Genomic DNA, 22,941 nt, shown 5'->3' on the forward strand with positions numbered 1-22,941 from the left:
TTAGCAAAACCCTTTATCAAATATTACAAGTTCCTCCATCCGTTTTTAATTATAAGTAAATTTTGATTTACTTATAATTAAAAACGGAGGAAATAGAATTTAGCATGAGAATGCATCAGTGTTAAATCTCTTCCACCTCAAAAATAATTGGTTCATAGAGAAAAAAAAATCGCATATAAATAATCAAACACCAGCTAGAAAACAGTCCTAAATTTTCCACCATTCACCATTCTCACTACAGTCACAAGCTCCATGCAATGGCGACCCACCTGAAACCCTTCACCACAACCACACCATACAGATCATTCCGTCATCTCCATCACCACCACCAACACCAACAAAACCAACCATGGAGAAAAACAAGATGGGTTCAAATTCGAGCAACCTCATCATCATCATACCTCGAAATGTGGAAGAAAGCCATAGAACGAGAAAGAAACACAACCCACTTCAACAAACTCGCTTCTTCCAACGACAACGGCGTAGAAGAGAATTTAGAGAAGAAAACTCAAGACTTTCAGAAGATTCTAGAGGTTTCAAGTGAGGAACGTGATAGGATTCAGAGATTGCAGGTTATTGATCGTGCTTCTGCTGCAATTGCTGCTGCTAGAGCGCTTCTTAAGGATGCTAATAGCAATAGTGTTCGTTCTGATGGAGATACGTTACAAAAATATGGTACTTTTTTTTTGTTTCAATTGCTTCTTTTGTTTCCTTTGAATTTGAATTTTTGTTCTGTTTTTTGGTTTCTAGGGTTTTGGATTTGTTGGTTAATTGAATAATGTAGCCTGTAGGGACTGTGGTTTGGTGATGGAGAATTAGAGATAGATTCTATGGCTGAGCCTGAGTTGCTTGTGAATTTAATTCCATATAAAATCAACTGGATTATTTTATTTTTGGAAAAATGCTATTTTTTTGTTTTTTTTTTTAATTTTATTTCATGAAAATTAGGCGATCAAAAATATGTTTGAATTTTTTTTTTTGACGGAAAAAATATGTTTTTATTATTAAGAGTAAAAATTGAATGCAAAATATTTTCACCAAAATTTCATTAGAGTTTAATCTGGACGCACTTAGGTGTAAATTAGTTTACACTATGAAGCACATACACTTCTCGGATTTGTTGCGTCTCTTTTTCAGATACGGATCAATGTTCGACACCGATACATATGATTACACCGAATTATGTTGTTTTCTCAAATTAGTAGCGATGTTGACGTGTCAGTGTCCATGTCATGTCCGGTGTCCGTGTCCGTGTCCGTATCTGTGCTTCATAGGTTTTACTCTAAACTCTAATTAAAGCTCCATACATTGCCATGTAAGCATGAGAGTTACATTGGTCTGAGTGGAACTGGACCCGAATCCCTTAACTAAGATCTCTGGTTTCAGCCTTGTAGATGAAACAAAAATGTGGTTGGGAGGGGAGATTCCACTGTTGGGGGGTCAGCCAGGTTTCTGGTAGAGATCAGTCATCGGTAAAATAACTGCAAAATATTGAAGAAAAAAAATTACATTGAATTTTTATTTGACGTTAGTGTAAAACTAATTTACAGCTCTGCATATCCCTTTTTCTTATGCCATCATGTAGTATTTTCATTATTTTTTAGATAAAATATTTGAAGACATGATTGAAGTCAAGAAAAGGATATTCTGTGTAGTAAAGAATGGAAGGAAAACACAAGTTATGTTGATGTTAAATTTTTTTCTTAAACTAAAGAGGCTCTCATTTTTTTCATTCATGTAAGTTAATGAATATTGTACATGAAAGATGTTAGTGGTTGTTGATGTGTTGTTTTGTTCATTTTCAATGATCTGACAGAATCAGATTCAGGAAAGCAGAATGACAGTATTTTTGTGCAAGAGTCCGGAACACAAAATGGGACTCTTTTTGTGCCAAAGTCAGGAACACAGAAAGATGGTATCCCAGGTCCTGATTTTTGGTCATGGACACCTCCGGTGGATAGTGATGTTCCTCCAAATGATGCTAATGGGTTGAAGTTAGATACCAAGTCTTTAGTTAATCCAACATTATCCAATCCTGTTATCGAGAAGGAAAGGTCCCCGCAATCTCTCTTGATTCCATTTGAGAGTTTACTTACTCAAAGCAAAAACTTTCCTACACTTCCACCCCTCCAGTCATCGTTAGAGGTTCAAACCGCTTCTTCGAATGTAGAGTCTCCTTCTGTGGAAGAGGAAAAGAAACGTGATGCGTTATCTTCCGACCATGCGGCAGAAGTAGTTCGAGCCCTTGAAGTGGACAGTAAATCATCACCTATTGGTGTGAATCCTGATGGAACGAGATGGTGGAGAGAGACGGGAATTGAGCAAAGACCTGATGGTGTCATTTGTAGGTGGACAGTGATCAGAGGTGTTAGTGCTGACAAAGCTTTAGAGTGGCAAGAGAAGTTTTGGGAGGCTTCTGATGAGTTTGGCTATAAGGAACTTGGTTCGGAGAAATCTGGACGTGATGCAAATGGAAATGTTTGGCGTGAATTTTGGAGAGAATCCATGCGTCAGGTTAGCATTATTTGATACATTTTGATTTTCATTTTAATTAGTTATAGTGTTATATAGTCACCTGAAAACTAAGTGATTGGTCTCAAGTGGTCAATGGACTATACTTAAGGTCGAATCAATCAGGAACACCGAATTTGTTCCCTGGCTGAAACAATCTTTAGCTAGACTTTTCTTACCTCCTTGCCGAACTCAGGAAACAAGAGGGTTAAGACCAAAAATTTATAATTATCTGAAATCGGATTACCATTCTTGTAGCCAATGTTTCTTAAGCTCTTCTACAATTGTTCTTAACTTCCCTCATAAATAAATTAGTCGGTATGCAAGCATCCTTTGCAAACTGTAGCCTTGGTGCGTTCATGAATCTTATGAACCTACAGAGTATTGGATGCTTCAATAAAATCATACTGAGCATGATTTTCAATGGCAGGAAAACGGGCTACTGCATATGGAGAAAACTGCAGATAAATGGGGAAGAAATGGTAAAGGTGATGAGTGGCAGGAAAATTGGTTTGAACACTACAATGCATCTGGTCAAGCTGAGAAATGGGCACACAAATGGTGCAGTATTGACCCAAACACACCCCTCGATGCTGGGCATGCTCATGTCTGGCACGAAAGGTAACAACACTGCAGAACTAGATTATAATTTGAGCTCTGATCCTCTTTTCATAGTATTTAGTCCATAAAGGTTTAGTGATCTTTCATTTCTTATGTATGTTTAAGATTCCTTTGTTTGCAAAAAAGGAATTTGAAACATTCATCCCACTCAATGCTCATTTGCGATGGAAAATTATTAAAACAAACAAGATATAAACATGTCTCATGGTGAAATAGACTGATCTATTTCGAGCTCAATTTGTGTTATTAATGCTATCAAACTCAAATATATTTTCTTCTGCACTATACTTATAATAAATCAAGAAAATATATATTCAGTCATAATATCTACCCTTGTGTGAATTTATGTAATTTACAAAATTTTGTATGTATTATCCAAATATGAGGTTCCATTGCTTTATGTGTTTTTTTGTTAAATTTTTAGGCTTAATTCTCTTGTATGATATAGGCAAAAGGCTCCAACTTCTGCTTTTTGTATGCATTCAATTCTACTCAATGATTTTTACTGAGCTGCTATGTATGTCATTTTGAGAGTTCCCACCCTCCACTTTGCTTCCCTTTTTAATCTAACTTATTCCAAGGCTACCCTGTGTCAGCCTCCAAAACCTTACCCAAGGTTTTGATAAATATTGCAAATAGCTTCCTGGAAGAATCTGCGAGTTAACGAAACTAGTTTATCATATTATATCTTAAGCAATAAGGAGTTACAGCTTGTTCTTTATTTTTAATCTTTGTGATCTGTTCCTTTGTCAGGTGGGGTGAAACATATGACGGGTATGGTGGCAGCATAAAATACACTGACAAATGGGCCGAGCATTCAACAGATGGTGGGTGGGAGAAATGGGGCGACAAATGGGATGAAAATTTCGATCTAAATGCTCATGGCATCAAGCAGGGAGAGACATGGTGGGAAGGTAAGCACGGAGAGCGCTGGAACCGGACTTGGGGTGAGCAACACAATGGTTCTGGATGGGTTCACAAGTACGGAAAGAGCAGTAGTGGTGAACATTGGGACACACACGAAATGCAAGATACTTGGTATGAAAGATTCCCTCATTTTGGTTTCTTTCACTGCTTTGAAAACTCGGTTCAACTCAGGGAAGTACAAAAACCTTCTGAAAGGCAAGAACCCTAATTTGCCGAAACCATATAAAATATAGGAACTTTTATGAAGTTATAGTATCCTGAGTATATGATTGATCATATCAAGCTCTTCTGAAAGTGTAAGGAATGAATGGTGTGTAATAATGATATAATATGCATTACTTACAATTTATGCAGAAAGTGGCTTTTGCAATATGTATCAAGTTAGTGATGAGTAACACATGAACAATGTGAAATATAATGATATAATATGCAGCCAAATTAAGACAACAGAATGGTTGCAAGATTAATATGAATCTTTAAGATTGGTTGACACAAATCATTGTATTAAAATGAGTGTCGTTTAAGGTTTTATGCATGCATATTAAAAAATGCAAAAAGTTGTCAAAAGACAACTGTTTTACTCAACTACCCCTAATAGTGTTTTCCACGAGGGATCTGCTAACCAGCACTCCTGGGTCACTCTTTAAGCACATAAAATGGTAAGATTTTATGAAAATTTGTATATTTATTGCATTGGAAATTGAACTCTTTGACTTTTTAAAAAAATAATTTCTTCACTAGAAATCTTTAAAGAGTGGTATGGAGGACTCGTTAGCAAGATCATTTCCACAAAAGTATAGTAATATATTACTCCCTCTGGTGCTATTTAAAAGAAAAAGTTGACTTTTTAGATACATTGAATAATTTATGTATCTAGTCAAGAATCTAAATCAAATACATAAATTATTCGATGTATTTAAAAAGCCAATTGTTTCTTGTAGATAGGACCGGAGGGAGTACTTTTGAAATAGTAGTGTACACAACAATAATTAAAGTGCATAATTGAAAAAGTTTACATTAAAAAGTGAACATGACACTCATTTGAAGCCATTTTTTTTTTGTGTTAAAGAGACATTCATTGTAAAACAGAGGGAGTATCAAAACATGTGGGAACCGCAATGAGAGAGATTGCTTATGTGAGCGACTCTTCTCAATAGGTACCATTTTAAATTACCAACTCACAATGCAGGTCCTATAACTATGATATGTTTATAGAGATAAACCACCCAATTGTGGATGGTCTTATTAGTTTGTTAATTAAATTAAATATAGAGTTTAACTGATATTCACTATTCAAAAATAAAATAAAAAATACACATGTATATACTCATTACATAATATTACCTAGATAAATAAGATAACAAAGTATTACAATGGTTGAAAATATTAGATATATGTTTAAACTCCTTTTAGAACAACTTCGGCAGATGTTTAAACAGTGTGTTCTTGAATAGTTTCGTACCATATCTATCTGAACAACGACCGAAAGAGAAAAGCGTGTGGACAACCATACATATATATTTATGTCATTTGTCGTTACGTTCTTGTGGTGATGAGCTAAGTATACATGAGACCCAATTTAATTGATGTTGGGAAGCCACTCTCAATGGTCGAGGTTCGAGCTTGCAAGAAAATACATATATTATGTGGAAATAAGAAATACATAAGTTAGGAAATAGAAAAGAGGAAATGAAGTAGTTTTTACACTTATTAGACGAATATGACAAACAATTAATGGGAAGAAATATACATTGCCTGCAAAAATAGTCGATTGAGGCTAGAGTTTGTAGGTCACGATGCTTTGACCAGTAGAACTACCTTTGCCTTCAAATACCCTATTATACAGTTCATTTCAAGACAGATAATCAATCAAACAATTATATCTTTCTGACTGCTTTCATTTCTGTTTTTTTAAATTTAGAATGTTTATTATGTTTATCCCAAGAGACATCAAGGTTGCTCCATCCGTCACTCCCTATTGTCCTAACATTTCCTACGGTCTTAAAGCTTATTATCTCTAAGATTTGTAACGCTTCCTACCATCAATGGTGTACAACGTTCAAAGGTTACTAACTCGTCGTCCATAACAGTTGCCCCCTAAGTCTTCATTTGCTTTATATGAGTGATGACTTTGTGCAATGCAAGTACGAAGAAGGCTTGTCGAATTGCGTGGATAGTTGTTTTAGTGAAGTATTTGAAGAGGGTGTTAATAAAGGGTCAAACTCATGCATTGGGTCAAGTTATCTACTGGGAGAAGACATCTTTTGCAAAGAGTTTGGGTTGCCAAGATGTTTACTGTGGAGAATATATATTTTTATTTTGTGTCCTTGAAGACAAGAAATTTTTTGGTTGAGAAATTCTTGCCCAGTTTGATGCAATGATAAGAACATAAGTATGGTATTATGACTATAGTCTATAATCGAGCAAAAGCGTCTTTAGCTTGTTGTTTGAGCGATTTGTGTTGAGGCAGAGAACACATGGAAGATCTTTACAATGTGATGATTATTTGAACAACTATCAAATTCGAGCATTAAATTCTTGTGTGATCATTATGATCCATTAGGTGTAGCGCATAAGGTCACGCGCGAGGCATATGGCTTCAACTAGCAAGCGTAAAGCGTATGAACGAATTCTTGGGGAGCACGAGAACCAAGAGAAATTCCTTCTTTCGTGGACTTGATGTTGAGTTCCTTGTATTCGTTCACTTTTCGTGGACTTTAACTTTTGATCCGCGCTTGGGACTGAGGACAAAATTTACCTAAGTTGCCTAGAATTCAAATACCTCATTGTGCTTGGTCTTTATGCTTTCATAACTTATACCTGGCATCTTCTGATCGGATCAACCCACTAACTTATTCCAAAAAGACTAAAACACCATATAGAGTTGTATGATTAGGTAATTACAAGACACATAATGAATTCAATATAATATTACAAACTTGTTCCTAAAACCATGGATAACCCACTCTAAATCATATAGAAAAACGTAAAATAAATTATAAAAGACTTGATAAAATACTAAATGCATCATATGAAACAAACCTTTAGTGAAAAAGAAGACGAAGAAAGAAGCGAAATAATGCAATCTTTAAATGGAGAGGTAAGAGTTTGAGATATATATATATATATAGGGGACTGTTAACTTGCACCCACCTAAAAACACTAAGGTGCAAGTTAACAAGCTGCACCTACTTGTACTTTACTAAAACACCCTTTTGTCTCTATTAAACTTTATTTTAATTAAAAGGACATTTTTGTAAATAACATAAATAATATTTGTTTATAATAGAAAAACATGGGTGTTTTGGTAAATAACTAGTAGGTGCAGCTTGTTAACTTGCACCTTAGTGTTTTTAGGTGGGTGCAAGTTAACAGCCCCTATATATATATATATATATATATATATATATATATATATATATATATATATATATATATATATATATATATAGAGAGAGAGAGAGAGAGAGAGAGAGAGAGAGAGAGAGAGAGGGAGGGAGGGAGATGTTTCATAGGCTTAGTATTTGGTTTGATTGGAGGTAAGTTTAAAAATACCGAGATGACAATGTGATTATGTTGAAGTTTCAAAATAACTTTTATTAAAATAGTGGTGGCTCACTGTGGTTTTGTCAATCTCACCAAAACATAGAAATAAAGTTTCCTCACCTTCTTTGCCATCTTCTCAACGACCCACCATAATAATTTCTTCCTTTACTTTATCTCCCTCCACATCTTCTTCTCCTCCTTAACCCTAAACCCAAAGAAAGATGGAAAATGTTATGTTGGGTTCAAAAAGAAAAATAATCAGAATGCAAAATGAGGGATGTTTTGAATAACTAAATAAGTGGAGGAATATCAATTATATAGGAACATCATCTACAAACATTGTAGAGACTAAAAGCATTAATTTTTTTTTTTTTACAATCAGGGGCGGATCTAGACATTTCATATTGGTGTGGCAAATATACAAATCAACTATATTTATTAACAAAGTAAGTTATTGTTTACTTAAACCATATAGTGCAGTGGATTTATTAACAAAGTAAGTTATTGTTTACTTAAACCATATAGTGCAGTGGTATTGGAGGAAGCATTTTACCATGGTGTTACAGGTTCGATTCTCTGCAACACCCTTTTTTATATTAATAACTTATAAAAAATTTGTTCAAAAGCACACCTCAACAAGAGTTAAACACTGGACATGCATATCATTCACACAACACACATACCACTCGGCCAACTACAGAACTGTGATATATCAACAACTTATATAATATATATGAAAAAACATCTGGGGAAAAATCTGGTATGGCAACTGCCACACCATGTTTCATGCTAGATCCGCCCATGTTTACAATTAAGCTATTTATTTGCCACATAATTTTTGCATTGATAAATATCGTTAAAAACGGTATAATATGACATTATAAATAGAGTTGTTAAAATGGATCTGACCCATCGGATCGGTCCATATATCAGACCTATATTTATCACGAATTAGACTGTAATAAACCACGAAAAAGGAGATAGTATTTTTTTGCCTAAACCTATTGCGCATGTATTTAACATGGTCGACCTTGGCTGGGCCACTAGGCTAAGAGCTAGCCCATTAAAAAAAACATTAGTTTGTGAGAGAGGGTGCAAACCAAGACGAAGAACAACACCGTATTGTAAATATTATTCACGTCTTTTCTCTTGTCATCACTTGATGTTACTGTTACGTTGTTGCTTCAATCAACCTCTAATTTATAAAAACATATACAAAATATAATAAAAAAATTGGATAGACTAAATCCATGTTAAACCATATTATAGTGACAAAAGCACTATTAGCTCTTCTTTTTATAATATGGATGAGAAGGATTACTTCCAAATCCCAAATCAAGCAAAGGTACTACTTCTAATGTCTTGACTCCTTCCACACGTATACATGGTAATAGTATATGTATATTTTCCTTTGGAAAGTACAACACAAGGCGTGTTCTGTTTTAGTTTTTCCTTTTATTATTTCCCCCTAGAAGCGCGTTGATAGTGATCTATACTTTAAGGAAAACTACATTTTCAAAATTCTAAATAAGAACTTCTTCTAGGTTTCAAAAAAAGAAAAAACAACTTCTAGATCTTAACTCTAGTAGGCAAATAAGCGTGTCTTTGGGTGGGTGGAATTTGATTGAAATTGTTGAAAACAATAGAGATATGACTTTGTATAATCACACACCTCCCCATAATCAAAGTCCATATAGTCCATTCCCTCTTGCCTCATACCCTTCTAATTAATGCCTTTTGTCTCCTAAATATCAAACCTTCCAGCTATACATTTTTTATCCCCAATTATATAATTCAAATTCATATGTGAGCAAATATTATTAAACAATTTAATTAAATCTACATCCCCCACCTTCTCGCAATGTATTTGGATAGATATCAAAGAGTTGCAATCTGATTCTTTTATTTTTTCTATAATAATGTCATAAACTACTAAATTTTTGCTTTATTATAAGAAGTCTAATGAAGAAACTTTTATTTTAAGAATTGTACATTCATTACATTGAAACTTTGAAATTTGATTTTTGATTCATTAACCTCATCAATTATTTTCACTTTTTATCTTCTTAACAAGTGTTTTTAGGACACTTATTAGCATAACCTTAAAAAACTATACATATGTCATGTAAGTATATCTCAAATTTATTTTTTATTTTTTAAAACTGGTGTGCCTAAGGAGGGCATCACCTAAAATATATTAAACAAGATTCATAATACAAAAAAGGAGGGGCCAAGCCAAACCCTTAAAGATTAAGGAAACCTATAGTAGGGAAGACCTAGTCTATTCTTGACTAAATCTCCTCTAATATTAACAGGAGTAGGTGTCCATCAAGCAAAATTTAAGTATATCTCAATTGATAGCTATAAAGATAATAATATGTATGGATCAGGATTCGAACTCCAAATTCTCAACTTATTCAGATTTAAAAGTGTGCGAGTCCAGCTACTCTACTTGACAAAAAACTATGCATATCTTTGGCCTCTTCTACCAAAATCAAAAAGAAACTATACATATTTAATACTATGTTTATTCATTGAAATTGTATCTATTTATCAAAAAATATATGAATGTTTGTAAAAAAAAAAAAAAATGAATGTATCTATTAATTTCAAATGAAACTTATATTGAGACATAAAAAAATTCAAAAGAAAACTTATATTTAGAAATTGAGATAAATATATATTGTATATCACCACAAAAAGTAGTCATAAGCGTGCATTGACCCTTATATATTAAGTAAAAGTAAATTACATACAATTCAAACAGAAATTTTGCTAGACTTTCCCACACTTAAATCTACATATAGGCCAGCTAAGATTGAGCTATACTCAACACATTTCTCTAATTCTCTCTCTCCCTCTCTCCCTCTCTCCCTCTCTCTGCTTTCAAACTTCAAAGAGTGTTGGTGACTTTGAGTTTTTTGATTTGAAAAACAAGCATATAAAATGGCAGAAATTTTGAATGAAGACCAAATTGTTGAGATCAAAGAAGCCTTTAGCTTGTTTGACAAAGATGGAGATGGTAAGCAAAAAAATTTATATCATTTTTACAATATCACCATATTTCATTTCAATTATATAAATTTATAATCCTTCTTTGTTTGTTGCCAATATTTATCATCATGCTTCAATTATTTTCACAAATATAATGTTCTTACCTAATACTATAATATTTTTGAAGAAACCTTATACTATAATATTAATGTGTCTTCTTGATTAATCTTTAATAGGTTGCATTACTGTGGAAGAACTTGCAACTGTAATTAGGTCATTGGATCAAAACCCAACAGAGGAAGAGCTCCAAGAAATGATAAACGAGGTTGATGCAGATGGAAATGGAACCATTGAATTTGTTGAGTTCTTGAACTTAATGGCCAAGAAAATGAAAGTAATTATTCTAACCCTTTCATTTCTTACAATAATGTTTTTTTTTTAGTTCTCTTAGTCTCATTCAGCTCTATTTTTTCCCCCTCATTTAGGAAACTGATGCAGATGAAGATCTCAAAGAGGCTTTCAAGGTTTTTGATAAAGATCAAAATGGTTATATTTCCGCTAGTGAGGTATATAAATATTTTCCTCTCCAGTTAATGCATGTTTAGATGAACAGCGAGTTTGATGAAATATATTGTGATTCTTTAAATTGAAACTTTTGTCAAAATCACTTTCTCGCCGTAATTATGTGAAACTCGTTGTCATGCAATCGTGTAGGTGTTCTTAGCAATCTTCATTGTTTTTTATTTTTATTTTGATAAAAGCATTGATAAAATTTTTATCCTTTCCATCACACTTTTTTCTTAAGTGGTCTTTCCCATTACACTTATACAGTTATTAAATGGAAAACAATTTTTTTCTTGTATATGGAAAAAAGGAAACATGATGTATAGAAATCGATACATTATGATAGATTTCATGGCTCCCTCATTCATTCAACAAAAAAAAACTTCATGGCCCCCCTTATTTTATTTTATAGTATAAAATACTCCCTCCGTTTTAAAATGAGTGTCGCTTTAGCCAGAAAAATTTGTTTCAAAATGAGTAACGCTTTCGGTTTCCAATGCAATAATAACTTTTTCTTTTCAATTGTACCCTCCAATTAATACTCTGCACACTACTTCCAAAGTATTACTTTTAAAACTAACCAATAGTTAATAAGGATAATTTGGTAAAATAATCATTCTCTTTCTTTTAATCATTGCATTTCTTAATATGTGTGTAAACACCTAAAACGACACTCATTTTGAAACGGAAGGAGTAACTTCTTTGTTATAGGATTGGAAAAATCTAGATCAAATTTAAACATATATCTACTTAGCACTTATTTTACACATTAATAAAACACTCAATAAAAGAATTACTCATTAAAAAAAATCACTTTTAATTGCTCAATGAATGCACAAACACAAATACGTTTGTACAAAATATAATAAAACAATTTTTTGAGGGAATGAATAATAAAACATTTTTTTTATTGTTGTTCGCTTATAATTATAACATTTGACATTTTAACAAACCATTAAAACTATGAAAAAAATTTATTGAAGCATAGAGGTATGAAATTTTATTGCTTGTACCTATTCCTTTTGTTGCAAGAGATTTTTTTTCCTATAGAAGTTGAATGTTTTTCACAAAATATTCTAATTTAATTTATATTCTAATTTATGCACATTAATTTCACACATGGTCTGTGCACATTTTCTGTACATGATGCACACTTCTTCAATCAACTAGAGGACAGTACTTTGTACCTTTCCGCAATCGATGAATAATAATAGCTGTATGATTTATATATAAAAAGTGCATTAGTGTTTGACATTTGATTAGAGTATTCTTTTAAAGAGAATCTTGTTTTCAGTTTTCACTCTGTTACTAAATACAATTAACATGCGTGTCTATATATTAAATTATGTATTTATGTGTTGTGCAGTTGAGACACGTTATGATCAATTTAGGTGAAAAATTAACTGATGAAGAGGTGGATCAGATGATTAAAGAAGCAGATTTGGACGGTGATGGACAAGTGAACTTTGAAGAGTTTGTTAAGATGATGATGACCATTGGATGAAATAAATTATCCACCATTTAACATATATCATTTCATTTGTTATTCAAATTTGTTAATTTGGCTCCTATTAATCTCATCCTCCTTCAAGAAATAATAAATGTTTTATTATTTATTGTTTGCGGTGGTATTTTATTTTACTTGTATTTTACTTGAAATTCTAATGACCAACCCATTAGAGTGACATCTCACCCACATCATTTGATTTGTTCAACTCCAACGATTATTCTTTTTTTAGAGGACCAACGATTATTCTCTCAATTCAAGTTTAATACTTATCATTTAATGTGTTTCAAATTAGTTACTAATTATTACATTCTTTGGTCACTATTATAAACTAAAATCAACATTTTAGATTTATTTAATAAATGATGTAGTGATATATAATATTTTATTTATTGAATGAATTTAAAAAATATTTTTTGTTTATAATAGTGACCAGAAGATATACTTAATAACATGTAATTAATCAGAGTGGTAAATGGTAGACATCTTTGCTGGTTAGTGATTCAACCTATGACGTTTATATATACGAAGAAAATGTTGGAGAATTGTCTCCAATAAATTTTTGATCAAGATTAAATATCGTTAAGAATGGTAAATAATTCTCAATTACAGTATATGATATAAGAAAACTAAACTAATTATTATGTGTCTTAAGGACACTAGTTAACGAAGTCAAAAAAATGAAATTTTAAATTGAAAATGACATTTTTTAAAATTTTTTGAAACATTGACGGCATAACTTTCAATGTAATATACTACATTTGATTTCTTAACCAAAACATCTAGAGCAATGATTATCATTTTCCTATTTTATAATCTAAAAATATATTATTGCACTATTCAATTGTATAAGCCCATATATACATTCCACCAAAGAAAAAGGACATATATACATTTATGAAAATCAATTGTGGGGTTTCAGCATCTAACTTTTGGTGGAGGCATTACATGTTGAATGGGAACACTTTTGGCTCATCTTCTTGGACTTTGACTAAAAAATCCATGGTTAGATTTGACCACATTATTTATCATCAGAAATTATATGGTATTTGAGTTTGTCATTTTGTTGACTTGTAGCAATAGTACACTTGAAATACTTGAATTTGTTTTTTCATCCTTAAGATGTAAACAAAGGTCCCCTACATATTTAGTTGTTACATAATTAAAATTTATGTTAAGAATAATTTTCCAAAGTTCATAAAAATAACACAATTGAACTATATAGAGCTTGCAATTAGCTGTCTTCTTGACAAGCATGACACATGCACATTGTTAATATGTTTTCATGTGACTTTAACAGCAGAGGCCAGTTAATTCTGACTCTTTTCCCTGTAAGCTTTGATTTGTTTAGTAACAATTTATCTTCTTCCTTTTTAGTATTCTTAATTCAGCAGCCACTTATTTTATTTTTTACGATTATTATAAGACTTAAATATGTTATTAATCAGGACCGTCTTTGACAATTCGGAAACTCGGTTATAATTTTTACAATTTTTATTTAAAGAGAATAGAAAAAAATTCAATGCCATTTATAGTGACAAACAACTAAGTTGTAGCTAAATATACAAATAATGATTCAAATATGACTTTTACTTATAGACAAATAGAAATTTTTCTTTCTTCAAAAAAAATAGAAATTTTTCTATGGACTATGCATAATTGATAACAAAATTGTTATCTTCCAAACTTTTACCTACTGATAAATGACAATGATGGATTTTGTATGCAGGTACAAGAATTTTTTTTCTAAATTTTGAGGCCCTTCTAAGTTTGAGGCCCATGTGCTAAGGGCCTTGTTGCACTTGCAGAGACCCGGCCCTCTTATTAACCCTAAAATTCTTAAGTTTTGTTTTTAATCTCTTCAAATTATTTTTCCTGACTTTTAGTCTTCTAAATATTTTCAATCAACTAATTTCATCTCCATTGTTAAATCCATGTATACCTGACTAATGGAAGTTCACGTGGTACGGATAGCATTTGAGTGACATAGAGTTGGGTGACATTGGTGACATTGGCCAATCACAATGTCACAATGCTTGTGAAAGAGAGAGAAACACAAGCATCGTGACATTGTGATTGACCAATGTCACCAATGTCACCCAACTCTATGTCACCTAAGTGCTACCCCACGTGGTACTTGTCGCATGGACGTATTTAATGACATGGTAGTTTCTATTTTTTCTTTCTTTTGTAGATCAAATTTAAGGTTAGGTAAAAGTGTCCCACTCGAAGGTAGGGCTGGACAGATTGGGCCGACCCGCCCAAAACCGGCCGGCCCGTGAAGACAAAAAGGCAAACGGGCGAGTAGAAACGGGTTAGGCGGTTGGGCGGTTTGGGTTTTGCGGTTTCTGAAGGGTATATGTGGACGGTACCGGTTCATAACATTTGGGCCGCAGGAAACCGAAACCGACCCGTACCAATAACTAGCCCATGTTACAAATAATTAAATGGGCTGACTCCTTTGGGCCCAAAAGCTTTTCTTCCAACCCAACTCTAATTTTCCATATTTAAACTAAAAAAAAAATCTCACACAAACCCTAGTATTCATTTGCAGCGCCGTTTCTGCTCTCTCTCTCTACTCAAGTCTCTCAACTTTTCATCATCTTCTTCATTCTTTAACAAAGTTTCATATTTTCCATACATACTAAATCATCAAATTAATCTGACCTTAGTTTAATCCGTGTATAAATTTGTTTGATTTCTTTGTTCCTGGGATTAAATGTATCAGATGATTTTGTAGATCTGAACAAAATAAATAACCTTATATCAATTTTTGTTTATGGATTTGTTTCTTCTCTTCTTTGAATCTGTTTTTTTTCCTTCATCTGATTGAACCGTCGAAACCCGTCCATACAATCCGCCCAAACCGAGAAACCGGATTGACGGTTAACCGAGTCTGCAACGGACGAAGTTGGGGGTTGTTTCATCACCCGCGGTTCACGGCGGATTTGGGTTTTGGGCCCGAAAACCGGCCGAACCCGTCCGCTGTCCACCGTCGAAGGTAACGAAGACGGTTGAACTCGAAAATCGCTTACAATGTTTTTTACATTTACCTTCCTTCAAATGGTAGTTTTTGTTTTATTACAATAAGTTTTTATTATTTCATTTATTTTTTTAATTTAAATTATATTATAATTAGGATATAGGGTTTTTTATGTTAAAAAATCCCCAAAATTTGTAGGATTTATTCTTTATTGTATCTCTTAAGTTGTTAATAACAACATCAGAAAAATTATGTTCCTCACTTTTATTCAAAAAATACAAAATAAAATAATCATGAGAAGGCTTTATGAGTATAAATAACGGTCCAAAATCTTTGTAAAACAAACAAATTAACAAAATGTTACAACCTACAATCATTGGCACAAAAGTAGTCTCCATTAAATCCTCACTGCTTGCACTCTCTGCATTTGTGAAATCTCTCAAACAAAATAAAGCATAACAAGGAACCCCTTCTTCTCAAACTTGCATCAGAAAATAATCTCTAAAATGATTGATCATTGAAGCTGCAGTACACTCACTCTTGTTGATCTTGACCATATGATATTCTTCGCGACTTTCTGAACATCAAAAAAATCTCACATTGCTTTAGAAATCAAAACTAGAAATAGTTATAAGAATTTGCTCTTCTCATTCCACAAAACCGCAATGATTTAAATAACACCAAAAACGGACAATACCTCAGAAGAGCATTACAAAAGACTTGAAGCCGGACCATATACCAATCAACATTCTTTTCACATCAAAACTTCACTTCCAGAAATATAAATCAGAAAGAAACTCACAACACAAAAATGTGTAATTCTAAAGGTTTTAATTTGGCACAGTTGCACAACATATGCAGCTAGTAAAGAAGTAAGACCGCAATTTGCGCTTTTCTTTTCCTTTAGGTGAAATAGATGACACTTTCTTCACTTCCATTTTTGAACCAGCATTGTTATCTTGTGTCTGTGCCATGACTAGAACAGGAGCTTCTTCTTCTTGTTTTAAGAAACCAATGAATGAAGCTTTAGATATCTCAGAGTAACTTCTTTCCATAGTAACTATTTTCTCTCCAATGAGACCATACTCATCATGAGGCACTGAGTTACTGATATTTAGACTTGCCTTGTTTGACAAGCTATCATCTGAAGACTTATCAAGCAATGGAATTTGATCCGATTCTTCTTGTCTTGATTCAGTTCGGAGGTTGAGATTGAAGCTTGGTGATTTTTGCATCTGACAAGTGATGTTTGGATTATCAGGATTTGATTCAGTACTTAGCCTTGTTACACTGTCCCTTGTTTCATAACCACCATTTACAAATATTGAATTGTTTGAACTTAATTCAGTGGAAGTTGTTTTCTCTTCCACTATCAGTGAAGCTGCTTCTGCATGTTGTGAATAATCTTCCCTTTCTTTCTCAATTGCTTCTTCATCTACATAGTCCATATAGATTGAATTGTTAACATTGATTTCAGTGTTTAAGAAAAAGCATTCTCTCTATCATATTTAAAAAAATTCATAACCTAATACCATTCCAGCTGTTAGGGAGTCTGGGGGAGTTTCGAGAGCAACAACGGGCTAATTCAGAACCACTGAGAGATCGGACACCACGTCTCCTCTGAAAGCCTTAAGATTTTGGGTAGAAATGAGGTGTCCGGTCTCTTGGTGATCCAGGATCATTTAGCTCGTTCTTGCTCCCGGCACTCCTCTGACTCCCTAACAGCAGCCACCCACATACAAGGTAAAAATTGAAAATATTGTTAGAAAGTAAACATGGCCAAGCTTGTCAACTGTGGCACACAAGTATATGTTATCATTTGTTTGCTTCCTACCTGATTTAAGCATGGTTGTGGCCGTGAAACTTTTGGTCTGCTCTACATTTCCCTCCTGGTATTTATAGATATGCAACAAAGAAGAAAAATTCTGCGAAGAAAAAGATTCTTCCTGATTTATAGTTAGCATATCAGAATTGCATTGCTCTAACATGTTTGTTTCCTCAAATTTGCTTAACACTACATAGGAAGATTCTGTCTTTTCATCTGTGTCTTCAATTTTATTACCATTATTCTCTCCCTTTTCATGTATGCAATCAACATTAGTTGAACCTGCAATAAGAAAAACCGGTTCAACTTCATGAACCACATAATTGTTTTCTTCTTGAGCAGCACTGCTTTCATCTGAACCCTTGATGGAGTTACTGACATAAGCGTCAAGGACACCAGAATCAAGAGCTGCATGTGTTTCTCGATTGCAGTCTCCATTAGACCCTATTGTGATATCAGATGTATTGGCCATGTCAGATTTGTACTCTTGAAACTCCTTTATGCATTGATCTTGCTTACAATCCTGTGGATTCTCATTTGTTGGTCCACCTTCGTTCAATTTGTTTTCTTTGTTAAGGACCTGTTTCGATAAACAGTTTAATTAAGCGCTTATCATCTAAGTGCTTACGTGTAAGTTATTTCTATAACAAAAGATAAAATAAAGTCAAACTGTTTTCATATAAGCTATAAGTTGTCCATGAGTTAACTAATGATGGTAAGAGTTTGACTTTTTAACCTTAAAGGACAGAGTTCAAATCCCCTCGGGGACAGTTGTAAAATGATCATTAGAAGCACTTTAATTGATAAAGCCGCTTTTAAAGAAGAAAAAATATAAGCTATTTTCATCAGCTATCCTGGATAGCTTATGAAAATAAGCTGAAAACAACTTATTAACATTGCATAAGATATTTCAATCCAAACAGGCCCTCAGTACCTTGCACTTTTCTTCATTATTGTTGATGTCAATACTTGCGGGATCAGATGTAGTTTCTGAAGTATCCATCAGATCATCCACAAACTCATTTCCATCACTTTCATCTAACTTGTTTGAACATAACAGTTCTTGAGATTCCATATATTTTTCTGAAACATCATGCTTAATATGTTGAAAATGAGAATCAGCATCTGGCAAAGTATCCTTCAGGAGTGATTCATTGCCTTGAAGAGAATGATCAGAGGGAAATTCAACCACATCATCATGATGTACATTTGGTGATTCCTGAGGTTCTGAATCATTTGATGTATTCATAGCATTCAATGCTAAAACCGATGTTTCCTCTTCATCTGATAGAATTTAAACAAGACAATGAAGAGAGTTTAAGTTTTCATCATGTTTACGTCTTTGACAATTAGGTTTCAACAATGAAATCCAGGCTTTGTTTGGATAAACAACTTATAAGCAAGTGCTTATGTGTAAACTATTTCTATAACAAAGAAGATAAAGCAAAGTCAAATTATTTTCATCTAAGCTATAAGCTGTTTTCATAACCTATTCTTGAGAGTTTATAGAAATAAGCTGAAAACAACCTACAGGCTTGTCATAAACTATTTCCATAAGTTCTCCCGAACAGTCTCACAAATGCTAAAGCCAGTAAATAAGTTCAAATAAGTAGATCCAAATAGGTTTCCGATCTGGAATCTTTCAACTATATATGGATCACACTATTGACAATATTAATAGAAAAAGTGCCCTAACCTTGTTTGATTGAAGAGACTTCATTAAGGCAATGATTATATGTTACAGATAGATTTTTTCTTAAGCATGAGTCTTCTTGCTTCACACATTCGTCGCTGCCTTCAATTGAAGAACTTGACAAGCTCTCACAGCTCTCACCTTCGACTGATTCGGCATATGGAGACTTTTCAGGTTGTATGACTCCATTCATTTCTTCCCCTATAAAACAGTAATACAAATAATTTGTTAGAGTGTGTTACAAGTTACTGATAGATACTCCCTTCATTCCTTTTTATTTGTCGTTTACACATTCCAACGCAACCAATAAATTTTGTTCCTTCTGATGGAATTATTTGTCTTCTTTTGGTAATATCCTTAACTATTTATTATCTCATTCTATTCATTTCTCTCTCGGAAATAAAATAGTTAATAGTTTTATTGATAAAGCCGTGGTTAATGTTTTGTTGAACTTTGAAAACGACAGATAATAGAAAAATATTTTCTGAAAGAAAAAAGTTACAAACCTTCACCACCAAATGAATTTCCCAGAATCGATTGTTCATCAGAAGAAGCCAAGATGGTAGTTTTTCCTTGAACATCTATATCATTGTTAAAAGGAATTGTCATGCTTCCATCATTTTTATCTTCATCTTCAAGTTCGCTTGCTTTACCATCAGAACTCAACCCTGCAGCTCTTTCATGATCATCTTTGCTTTTCGATAAATCATTTTCAAATGAACTTCTTGTATGTTCAGAATCCATTCCTATAGATTTCTCCTCAACATCTTCAGCTTCATCAGTTGTATGCATTTGATTCTCCATATCTATGTCACTTTCATTAGTATCTCCTTCCAATGAATCATTTTCAACCTTGCTTTCAATATAGTGTGAAACAAGTCCTATAGCTTTATCTTCAACATCTTTGACCTCATCTGTTGGAATCATCTGAGTTTTCTTTTTCACATCATCGTCGTGACTTTCTTCTTGCATCGAAACTTTTCCAAGTTCAGTTGTTGCATCTTCAGAATCCAATCCTATAGCTTTCTCCTCAACATATTCCTCTTTGGCTTTTGGATGAATTTGATTTTCCATACTTATGTCACTTGCATGCGTATCTTTTTCCAATGAATAACCACTTTCATGCATGCTTGTTTTGTTGTTAGAATCAAACCATGTAGCTTTTTCATAAGCATCATTGGATTCAGCTATTGAAATAGTTTCAATTTTCTCTTTTACATCATCTGCATCATGAGCATCTTCTTGTGGTATATCTTTTCCAAGTTCTATTGTTATATCACTAGAAATGTTTGAAGGTTTTTCCGTAACGTCTTCGGCTAAAAAAGTTGGTATATTCTGATTTTCTTCTTGTGATATCTCATTTGCATGTTCACTGGTATCTTCTAGGAGATTCTTTTTGTCAGATTCACTTATGTTATCTTCCTCTACAAAAATGAAAAATTAATTTTCAAAAAATAAAAAAGAAAAAGACGAAAAACAAAAGCGACGGTTAAAAAGGAACACAGAGATTATTTGACATGCATTATTCTGAGAGGAAAAAGAGTTACAAACCTTCACCAGCAAAAGAATTTTTCAAATCCAATGGATCATGATCAGAAGCCAAGATTGCAGTTTCTCCTTGAACATATATGGCATTAGTAAAAGGAACTATCATGTTTTGATCTTGTTTATCTTCTTGAGTTTTATCTTCAACTTCAAATACACTTGTTTTATCATCATTACTCGATCCTGCAGTTATTTCATGATCATCTTTACCTTTCAAAACCTCCTTTTCAAGTGAACTTCTTGTATGTTCAGAAGCCATTCCCGTATCTTTCTCCTCAACATCTTCAGATTCATCAATTGGATGCATTTGATGCTCCATATTTATTTCACTTTCATTACCATCTCCTTCCAATGAATCAATTGTAGCTTTCTCTTCAACATCTTTGGCCTTATCCGTTGGAATCATTTGACTTCTCTTTGCATCATCGTCGCAACTTTCTTCTTGCAGCGAAACTTTTTCAAGTTCCGTAGTTGCATCTTCAATATTCAGTCTTGAACCTTTCTCTTGAACATCTTCCTCTTCAGCTTTTGGATGCATTTGATTCTCCATATTTACGTCACTTTCATGATCATGAGTATATCCTTCCAATGAATCACTTTCAAGCTCGTCTTCTATTTTGTGTGAAACGAGACTTGTATCTTTTTCTTCAACATCTTTGGCCTCATCTGTTGGAATAATTTGAGATTTCTCTTCCACATCATCACCGTGGCTTTCTTCTTGCAGCGAAACGTTTGCAAGTACAGTTATTGCAACATCCTCTTCAGCTGTTGGATGCATTTGATTTTCCATATCTGTACCACTTGCATGAGCATCTTCTTCCAATGAATACTCACTTTCAAGCATGCTTGTCGTTCCGTTAGAATCAAACCGCGTACCTATTGAAATAGTTTCAATTTTCTCTTTTACATCATCATTTGCATGATCATCTTCTTGTTGTATATCTTTTCCAAGTTCAATTTTCATATCACTAGAAATTGTTGAAGCTTTTTCCATAACATCTTTGGACAAAGATTTCGGTATATTCTGATTTTCTTCTTGTGATATCTTATTCGCATTTTCACTAATATCTTCTATGAGATTCTTTTTATCAGCTTCATTTATGTTATCTTCCTCTACAAAAATGGCAAATAAATTTAAAAAAAAAAATGAAGAAAAAAATACAAATCTATCTAGTTCAACAAATTTTCTTCAGTATTTCAGTAATAGAACATCTACCTTTGATAGCAGAAGTGTTATTATTTCCCATTTCTTTGCCCATACTCAAATTTCCAAATCCTGCAATTTAAGCAATGTTAAAAGACTATTACACAATTTGTCAATTTCAAAACGCAGAAAATAGTGGTTTGTTCAAATTTAGATGCTTTGCAGTGCTATAGTGCCTCTATAGTCGCTACTTAACAACACGTTGTACTAAGTGTATCACAACACAATAGCAATTTGTTCAAATTCTGCTACGTTGTAGCATGATAGTGCTACTACTACACGTTGTTTTGCTTCTAATAGTTCAAGATATATTAAAGGAAAGAACTACAAATTCAGAATCTACAAGGACAAGAATGTTATACCATTACCATACCATGATTATTGATGATGATATTGAAATGCTCCTAGATTTAAACATTTGGGACAGCTTGATCTATGTGACATTGCCAGAGTGTTTATACTTGATTTTAACAGCCAATAATATGGTGTTGCTTTATGCATAAGCCTAAATTTGGGTCATATGTCTGCTTAATAAGCATATCTTAAAAGTAATTGAACATATATAATATATAAATGCAGTGCTTATACCTTTGGTCATGAATTCTCAATAATCTAAGAGAATGGTGTGAGCAAATAATGTTCACTTTCGGTTAGTCTATAATTGTTGAGTAGCTCATAATTGGTGTCACCATATTAAAATGCTTTTAAACTAGCATAAGACACGAACATCAGACACGACACTGATATTATAGAGTGACATTTATAGTAATTTTAAAATGAAAGAAATTAAATGTAACATGTGTTTGGTGTCCGACACGTGTCGGACACCAAACACACTTTTAATGTAAAGTGTCACTGCTACATACACCCTTAAATTATGGCATGAATGATGGTTTGGATTAGCCCTTTTTTGCAAACACAAAAGAGAAAACTTGGAGTGGGGGAGGTTGCATGTTAACAACTTATTACCATTATTGCTCCTATACTGCTTCTTGTTTATCTTTTGGGGATACATGTTCAA

The 22,941-nt window shown here is 33.2% G+C and overlaps 3 protein-coding genes across 8 annotated transcripts; 2 read left to right on the top strand and 1 right to left on the bottom strand.

The window, feature by feature from the left end:
* The first annotated feature begins 209 nt into the window (after positions 1 to 209).
* Positions 210 to 4,429, top strand: LOC146953940 (protein LIKE EARLY STARVATION, chloroplastic). Its single transcript, XM_085712761.1, has 4 exons — positions 210 to 675; positions 1,817 to 2,514; positions 2,942 to 3,132; positions 3,886 to 4,429. Exons 1-4 carry the CDS (start codon positions 258 to 260, stop codon positions 4,265 to 4,267), a joined length of 1,689 nt encoding a protein of 562 aa, XP_085568887.1. The 5' UTR covers positions 210 to 257; the 3' UTR covers positions 4,268 to 4,429.
* A 5,886-nt stretch (positions 4,430 to 10,315) lies between these two features.
* On the top strand, positions 10,316 to 12,765 carry LOC146953941 (calmodulin-like). The gene is made up of 4 exons (XM_085712769.1): positions 10,316 to 10,627; positions 10,836 to 10,993; positions 11,085 to 11,165; positions 12,530 to 12,765. The coding sequence occupies exons 1-4, from the start codon at positions 10,552 to 10,554 to the stop codon at positions 12,665 to 12,667; spliced, it is 453 nt and encodes a 150-aa protein (XP_085568895.1). The 5' UTR covers positions 10,316 to 10,551; the 3' UTR covers positions 12,668 to 12,765.
* Positions 12,766 to 15,890: 3,125 nt separating this feature from the next.
* On the bottom strand, positions 15,891 to 22,588 carry LOC146953942 (uncharacterized). Of its 6 annotated transcripts, none has more exons than XR_015011499.1 (9): positions 22,294 to 22,588; positions 21,933 to 21,992; positions 20,723 to 21,829; positions 19,678 to 20,595; positions 19,175 to 19,372; positions 18,413 to 18,762; positions 17,488 to 18,058; positions 16,351 to 17,088; positions 15,891 to 16,230 (listed from the first exon to the last, which is right to left on the bottom strand). XR_015011499.1 is itself a non-coding variant. In XM_085712792.1 (8 exons), exons 2-8 carry the CDS (start codon positions 21,973 to 21,975, stop codon positions 16,484 to 16,486), a joined length of 3,792 nt encoding a protein of 1,263 aa, XP_085568918.1. In that variant the 5' UTR covers positions 21,976 to 21,992; positions 22,294 to 22,588; the 3' UTR covers positions 15,891 to 16,483. The 6 variants fall into 6 exon arrangements, 3 of the variants coding, with proteins under 3 accessions (XP_085568918.1, XP_085568904.1, XP_085568913.1); XR_015011500.1 differs by having other exon boundaries at positions 22,283 to 22,459; XR_015011501.1 differs by having other exon boundaries at positions 22,289 to 22,345.
* Positions 22,589 to 22,941: the final 353 nt, after the last annotated feature.

Source organism: Medicago sativa, chromosome 1 (assembly GCF_051527215.1).
Source record: "Medicago sativa cultivar Bolivia chromosome 1, Bolivia_mono, whole genome shotgun sequence".
Lineage (NCBI taxonomy): Eukaryota > Viridiplantae > Streptophyta > Magnoliopsida > Fabales > Fabaceae > Medicago > Medicago sativa.